We start from the raw sequence: 8,157 nt of genomic DNA, 5'->3' as shown, positions 1-8,157 counted from the left end.
GGGCCCCTGTGCCTCTGTGTCTCTACCGCTCTCTCTCTCTCTCTCCACCTCTCCTCTCTGTGTGTAGTTCTGATTTTCAAAATGATAAATAAATCTTTAAAAAATATAATCTCCTGTCTTTTTAATAAAAATGAAAATAAGCAAAATTCTTAAAAATAATAACAAATATGGCACCAGCATTGTGATGCAGTAGGTTAAGCCACTGCCTGCTCTGCTGGCATCCCAGTTCTGATCCAGCTCCCTGCTAATAATGTGGGAAAGCACATATCTGGTAAGAAAGAGCCTGCTGATAGTTTTTGTTCTTCTACATTCTCTGGGTTGACTTCAAGCATTTATTCTTTTGGCTAAACATTAGATCACTCTTCCCTGGAACACTGATTCATATAGATGGATGTGGAATAGCCAACCTGTCTACAATGTCCATTCCACCCACACAAGAGCAGGAGTTGGTTCTTCATCTGTTCAAGGTTCATTCTGTATTTCTCAATAGAAATGTAGACCTTTCAGTGTGACCTACTCATTTAATCCAGCTAACAGGAAGCCCGGGCTTGGTAGCTGTAAGATGAACATCGAATAACCAAACAAGAGGATGCATATTGAGCCAGCACATCAGACAAGAGCCAGGACTCAAGCCTTGACTGTCTCAGCTCCAATGCCCACATCCAGCTTTCTATATTCGACCTTACTGTGGGACCCTGGCCCAGACAGGCAGAGAGAGATGACCGGAAAAGTCACTTTTGTTGTAAACCATTCTCACTTGAACCAGCAGTGATCTGGTTTGCTGGAGCGAAGTCAAACTAGTCTCTGCCCTGTGGACTCCCAGGTGGGCTCCTGGCAAATGCAGTAGCCCATTCGTGCTGTGGGAAGTAGACCCAGAGGGGTCATCACACACCCAGGTGGGAGATCCTACAGGTAAGACTTGAGAGCCTGAGCCCTTTCCACGACAGGGCAATTTCCTCCGGGAATGCTGCCATCCATCCCCTCCTCTGTCCTCCCAGGCCATGGCTGTGTGGGGTCTTGGTCTCTACTGGCAAATTCAAGGGTCAGGGGTCAGTGTTGTGGTGTAGCAGGAAAAGCTGCCACTTGCAGCACCAGATTCCAATATGGGTGCTGGTACATGTCCCAGCAGTTGCACTTTTGATTAAGGTCCCTGCTAATGGCCTGAGAAAAGCAGTAGAATACAGCCCAAGTGCTGAGGCCCCTGACACCCATGTGGGAGACCCAGAGGAGGCTCCTGGCTCCTGGATTTAGCTTGACCCTGCCCATGCCATAGTGGCCATCTGGAGAGTAACTAGTGGACAGAAGACCTAACTTGGTCTCTCCCATTCTTTCTATAACTCTTTCATAAATAAATCTTTTTAAAAAAATCCAGAGGGGTCAGTGCTGTGGTGCAGCAGGTTAAAGCCCTGGCCTGAAGCGCCAGCATCCCCTATGGGCGCCGATTCTAGTCCTGGCTGCTCCTCTTCCAATCCAGCTCTCTGCTATGGCTAGAGGACGGGCCAAGTCCTTGGGCCCCTGCACCCATGTTGGAGACCCGGAAAATGCTCCTGGCTCCTGGCTTCGGATCGGCACAGCTCCGGCCATTGCAGCCTCTGGGAGTGAACCAGTGGATGGAAGACCTCTCTCTCTGTCTTTACCTCTCTCTGTAACTCTGTCTTTCAAGTGAATAAGTAAATCCTTAAAAAAAAAATCCAGAGACAGAAGATGTGAATACCACCGGAGACAAGAGGATTGGTGATGAGCCAGGCCTGGTCAACTCCTGGGGTGATGCCTAACGGGCTAGAGGCTCAGTAACTGTGACAAAGGCGGTGCCCAGACTGCTGTCCGTGGTGCCGACACCATTGTTCTCCATCCATGTGGGTGCAGCCTGTGCTCCAGGTACCTTTCACCCTCACCCAACCTTATTTACAAGTGAGGAAACAGCCTCGGGGAGACAGGGCACCTGGTCAGGAGAAAACAGCCGGTCTGTGGCAGGGTCTGGATCTCTCTCCCTGGATCTCCCTCTGTCTTGTCTGAGTGCAGACCCCAGAGTCTGAATAGCCAATTGGGTCTCTGCTCCCTCCCCCACTGCCTTGTCTCAAGCTTTCCCACCAGTCCCCACAGGCTCCCCACACAGCACACAGACCCAGGCACCCGGAACTGAGCTACACATGTTTTATTAGAATCAGCTGAATGAAGACTAAAGCAGGTGGGGCAGGTGCTGGGTTCCAGCTTCAGGTGAGAAGAGGGCAGGACGATGGCACTCAGATCAGGCGTCAGTGGCAATATTCACCTTCCCAGAGCATTGGCAGGTGCTACGGGAATGGGAAGGGCCTTTATAACTTCCTCCTTGGCTGTCTGCAGTAAGTGGAGTTTGCATTCTTTGCTGCCAGTGATGGATGACTGGAAGAGTCAGAGAGTGGGAACAGAGGTGGCTAGAGGCAGGTCCTGGACCCGGGCAGGGCTACCCAGGACCCCTGGGTCACCCTGGCTCCAACCCACATGTCCACTCCTGGAGATGGGGCTGCATTGGTTAGGGCCAAGAAGAGGATGGCTCCCACATCCCGTGTTAGGACCCGGTCTGAGCATTCTCCCCAGCCAGAGAGGGAAGGAGCTGAGAAGGTTCTGCAGGGCATTGCGTGGCCTGGGCTTGGGGAGGGGCAAGGTGGCTGAGTCTGGGGTGGTGTGAAATCTCTCAGCCCTGAGACCCATCTGCCAGCCATGTTGGCTGCATGGGAGTGCATCATGTGTTGTAAACAGTCCCCCTGGGTCCTCTCTAATGCACATAATAGTGAATTCTGCATTTGGATCAACCTTACTTTTGAAGAATCAGATGCCCAAAGGCAAAGGTTAAAAATCTCCTGCAGTGGAATTCCTCACGCTTTCTGTGTGGCACTGGTATTATTCTTCAATGACCAATTGCATGTGAGTGGTTTAGTGTTTTAGAAACATATGTAGCAAAAGAATGGGCTGCACAGCCTGTGACACACATGGCAAGTGGCTGAAGGTTGTATGTGCTGAAAGAGGGAATAAGACCTGCATGTTTGTGTATCACATCTGTCATGTAGCCCCGATTGCCTGGTCTGTTGGTGCATGGTGGTTTAAGTGTGCTGCTGTGGGGGCAGGGGGACGTGGAGAAGAAATTACCATGACCCTCAGATCCAAGGCCTTGGCTGCAAGCCCTCCCTCATTGTAGCAGTCCTGGACTTTTCCAAGGGCTTCTTTTTCCGATTCATTAGCATGGACCAAATCCAAAGCTGCGTTCAACAGGTTCCTGTCTCCAATGGGCAGCGTCCCAAAGATCTTATAAAATATTGGGCAACCTACAGCTGAAAACACAACCAGAAAACACCTCATTAGAGGAGCTACCAGGCTAGGAGCCCTGGAGGTCACATTTCCCACCTCTTGAAGGTAGCTCCTGTGTCTGGCATCTCTTGCCTGACCTTCCACAGAGACCCGCTCGCCACCCCTGCACCTCCCAGGACTGCAGCTACTGCAGACAGAGAGCACAAGCCCTATGGGAAGAAGTGAGCAGCAGGTGGAGCCACAAACAAGACCCCCGGCCCTGACCACTGCCCAAGCAGAAGAGCCTGCACACCTGTGCCCTTGATGAAGCACCATCCAGGCGAGCCTTAGGCCCAGCAGCCAAGACGCCAACAGAAACCCCCAGGCCCCACAGGGCAGTGCCCGGGCGCAGGCCTGACACAGACGCTGGGGGACCACAGTTTTGGCTCCAATAGCTGGGCTCCTGGAGACCTGCATTGAGTTCCAACTCCAGGTTAGACTCTGGCTTGGCCCCTGGGCATCCCAGGCACTAGGGGAGTGAACCAGTAGATGGGAACACACTCTCTCTTTCTCTCTCGAGTTTTGTAAAGGAAGCCCCATGTCCCCTATGTGTACAACTAATGACCCCTCCATGCCCAAGCCTCTCCCTCCATCTGAAGACCCACTGCCCCTGGTGTTTTCCGTGGCGTTCCTGGGTAGTGACCTCCCAGCTGCCCCTGTCTCTCCCAGAGGCTGCCCAGAGCTCAGCACATCAAGGTGGAATGACTGGTGAGTGACAGCCCAGTAAGCCCACCAATTCCCTCCTTACCACTCTCTCCCAGCTGCAAGCCCAGCTCTCCGCTCACCAGCAAGGCCAGCACAAGCAGAGTCCCCTTCATGGTGCAGGCTGCTGCATGCTCCGCTTGTGGCCAGCTTGCCACTGCTTTATAAACTTCTGGCTCCCCACCCACCTGTGGGCAAGGACCCAGCCCTGTGGTTTCCCAGGTCCGGGGTGAAAAGTATGGGAAGCCTTTCCCACTGCAAGGAGCGAGCTAGTGGGGATGTTTGCCTGACGCTGTTGGCTTTGGAGGAGAAGTGACCTTTCTGAGTGGCTCCATCCTGAGCCAAGTGCTCTGTTGTCCCAGCCCCAGGGTCACCTCAGCTTTCCACATCCTCCTCCCACCTCTTCTGCCTCCCAATGCACTAATCCCCTTAAATGCACAGAGAAAAATCACAGGAAGCATCAAGGTCATGTCTACACTGCCAAAGGGAGCGAACACGCTGTCCAGAACACTGACGCGTGCCTGCGTTTCAGCCCGGGGCTGAGGGTGGGAGCATCGTAGCTGGGTCAGGCATGGGGGCCCAGGACTGGTGGCCGGGCGGCTTCCTAGGTCTGGCGGTACCCCTTTGCTCTCACTAGCTGGATCCTTCCTCCAGCCTCCTTCTCACCCTGTGGGAGCTCATGACGTCCTGGGCCTTTCTTGCTTCCCATTACTCCAGCCTGGCCCCTTCTCCTGGCTCCCTCTTCTTCCTCAGTGAACAGGGCCCCCTGGGCGGTTTGAAGTGCCCCGTGCCTCCATCAGCACCCACAGGCAGTGGCGGGAGAGAGGCATCTCCCCAGACTGAGTTGTCCGGCCCCTGAGAGCTGCAACTCTACAGGCCCACGCGCCCGGTCAGCCAGGGGCAGTGCTGCTCTGCCTAGACCCTCCAGAGAGCTCCCCCAGCCTCCGATGTAGGAGCACAGTGTGTTGGCACCAACAAGACGAGGGTGTCCATGGAAACGCAAGCAGAAGCGAGCCTGAGACAGCTGCCTGTGCTCTTATCTGGAACCCGGTGAGCAGCAAGACGAGTAACAATATCGGGTTATAGCCATGAATAAAACCCCACATGTGAGTGCATCCTGATATAAACAGATGACTGCATAAGCAGACGGATGGAGAAGAGACAAATACTCCTGAGAGACCCCAAGTAGTCAATGGCTGACTCCCCTCCAGCAGGGGGAGCTACTGCCCCTCCCTGGCAGACGTGAACAGTGCTCTGGTGATAACCCGTGGTCAGCCACAGCTGTCATGCACACCTGGATGCCAGGTGACAAGAAGCGACCTGATTTCTTTGGTTTTCTTCCCAAACTCTCCAACCCCAGTCCAAGCTACAAGAAGTCCCCTGACAAGCTCTGTGTAGGGGACATTGGGTCATCCCTGGCCAGGCCTCCCCTAGAGTGGCAAGGTCAGAAAACCCAGGACAGGCTGAGAAAGCTCCCAGCCCCGAAGACAGGTGGACAAAGGGCAGCTGGCGCTCAGCTCTGGGTGCTTCTTTGCCAAAAGCAGTTGCCGGATGTGAATCCTGTTTGGCACAGGGTTCTCCCTGGGAAAGCAGTAGAAGATGGCCCAGGTCCTTGGGTCCCTGTGCCCACATGGGAGACCAGGGGGAAGCACATGGCTCCTGGCTTCGGTTCGGCACAGCTCCAGTGTTGCAGCCATTTGGGGAGTGAGCCAATAGACTTTCTCTCTGTCTCTCCCTCTCTCTGCATGTGTCTCTCAAATAAATAAATAAAATGTTGTTTTTTTTTTTTTTTTTTTTTTTTTTTTTTTACAGGCAGAGTGGACAGTGAGAGAGAGAGACAGAGAGAAAGGTCTTCCTTTGCCGTTGGTTCACCCTCCAATGGCTGCCGCGGCCAGCGCACCGCGCTGATCTGAAGGCAGGAGCCAGGTGCTTCTCCTGGTCTCCCATGGGGTGCAGGGCCCAAGCACTTGGGCCATCTTCCACTGCACTCCCGGGCCACAGCAGAGGGCTGGCCCGGAAGAGGGGCAACCGGGATAAAATCTGGCATTCCGACCAGAACTAGAACCTGGGGTGCTGGCGCCGCAGGCAGAGGATTAGCCTATTGAGCCGCAGCGCTGGCCTAAATAAAATCTTAAAAAAAAAATAAAGTTAAATTACATAGATGTTCAGATATACTTCATTAAAATAACAATGCTTCATTCTGACATGAAAACATCTAAAATATTCACTTTTTAAATTATCCTTATACACAAGGGGCCTTCAAAAGGTTCCCGGGAGATGCTATTATCAAAACTGATATGTGATTTTCAAAACTTTTGCACTAAAATAAACTTATCCTTTTTTAAAAAAAAATTATTTATGTATTCTTTTAGAAGACAAAATGATAGAGAAAGAAGGAGAGACCCAGAGAGAGATGATTCCTCAAAGGCCACAAGAGCTAGGGCTCTGCCAGGCTGCAGCCAGGAGCCTGGAACTCGATCCGGGTCTCCCTTTGAGAGCAAGGGTCCAAGCGCTTGGGCCATGTCCTGCTGCTCTCCCAGATGCATTAGCAGAAGCAGCCGGGATGTGAACTGGAGCTCCCATATGGGATGCCAGCAAGTCAAATGGCAGCGTAACCTGCTGTACCACAATGCCCGCCCCTCAAATCTCTTTAAATTCCAGTTTCCATGAACTTTTTGCAGTCCTCTCCTCCAAATGTGAAATGGGCCACACCCTCAGCTCCTCTGACAAACCTCCCAGGGCCCCTGACCCCTCCCACCCCTCCAGGAGGGAAGAAAAACCACAGAGAATGGCAGATGGCGGCGGGGGGTGGGGTGGGGCGGGGAGCGCAGTACATAAGGGGCGGTGAGGAGCCAACCCTAGGTAAGGGGGCAGGAGTGTGGGCGGGGCCTTAGCCTTCCTGTAGCTCCTGCAGAAAGTCTGAGACTGCAGGCAGCTAGGCTCTAGAAGCGGAAGGAGGGGCCGGCACTGTGGCATAGCAGGTAAAGCCGCCATCTGCAGTGCCGGCATCCCATATGGACGCTGGTTCTAGTCCCAACTGCTCCACTTCTGATCCAGCTCTCTGCTGTAGCCTGGGAAAGCAGTGGAAGATGGCCAATGGCCATGGGCCCCTGCACCTGTGTGGAGACCTGGAAGAAGCTCCTAGCTCCTGGCTTTAGATCAGCACAGCTCTGGCTGTTGCAGCAATTTGGGAAGTGCACCGGCAATGGAAGACCTCTCTTGCTCTCTCTCTCTCACTCTGCCACTACCTCTCTGTAAATCTGGCCTGGGTATGGCGAGCCAGGAGTGAGGAAGGGATGGGGAGGCAGGATGCCCACGGCCCCGCCCAATCCCAGCACCTTCCACGCCAATGCAACACAACAGGACTCTCGGCACCCACACTGCTCACCCCACAGCTGAGCCTCACTTTCCATCCTGGTCCAGAAGCCAGGACACCTTCCTGGAGACCACCAGGCCCCCTGCAGCCCCACCCCCAGCCCCTGCTCCTTCCCATCTTCCCTAAGATGAGGGTGATCCCAGCCTGGGCAAGGGCAGCTGTCTCCTGAGGGCGTTCCACTCACGTCTCCCACTGTGCACCACCGATGCCTTTCCACAATGCTGCACTTCTCTCTGTGTCCCGGTTCTGTTCTCCCCACGGGAAGACAAGGACCTGGGCGTCTCTCCCAGCCCAGCCAAGGCCCTCGAACCCCAAAGAGCAGAATGTGGTCAAATGCCAAGTAGGTGTTTAGAGACAACTGGTCTACCCCGTGTCCCCTAGCCTTCAGGGTGTGAATGCAAGAGAGAAGCAGAGGACCTGCACTCCGGCCTGCCCGCCACACTGGCACTGGGTCTCCTGCAGTTCCCATAGTCACAGCAGCTGGTAGTCAGGGTCCCAGCTAAGGTGCGAGAGGCTGAGCTGGCCCAGGGCTCCAGAGGCCCTGTGTGGCACTTTCTCCCCTTGCCTAGCCAGGGTTTCCACTGGTTCTGCACCTTCCCTGCACCCAGGCATGGGCCCATGGTCAGATCCCCGGAAAGAGAGAGGGAGAAGGAGCCAAGCCCTGTGTTAATCCAGGGCTGGACTTGGCCAATATCAACACACACACGTGCGCCCTCCGCAACTGCAGGTCATGCAAGCTGTGGCCTGGGAGGGCA

General features: G+C 54.1%; 1 protein-coding gene across 1 annotated transcript; it reads right to left on the bottom strand.

Annotated features, from left to right (window-relative positions):
• Positions 1 to 2,140: 2,140 nt before the first annotated feature.
• On the bottom strand, positions 2,141 to 4,231 carry LOC149120850 (major allergen I polypeptide chain 2-like). The gene is made up of 3 exons (XM_089320057.1): positions 4,073 to 4,231; positions 3,127 to 3,308; positions 2,141 to 2,382 (listed from the first exon to the last, which is right to left on the bottom strand). Exons 1-3 carry the CDS (start codon positions 4,140 to 4,142, stop codon positions 2,269 to 2,271), a joined length of 366 nt encoding a protein of 121 aa, XP_089176183.1. The 5' UTR covers positions 4,143 to 4,231; the 3' UTR covers positions 2,141 to 2,268.
• Between the last annotated feature and the right edge of the window lie 3,926 nt (positions 4,232 to 8,157).

This window comes from Oryctolagus cuniculus, chromosome 18 (assembly GCF_051225735.1).
Source record: "Oryctolagus cuniculus isolate XC-2025 breed Fujian yellow rabbit chromosome 18, ASM5122573v1, whole genome shotgun sequence".
In the NCBI taxonomy this organism is placed as follows: Eukaryota; Metazoa; Chordata; class Mammalia; order Lagomorpha; family Leporidae; genus Oryctolagus; species Oryctolagus cuniculus.
This window is presented reverse-complemented; position numbering and strand designations above follow the sequence as displayed.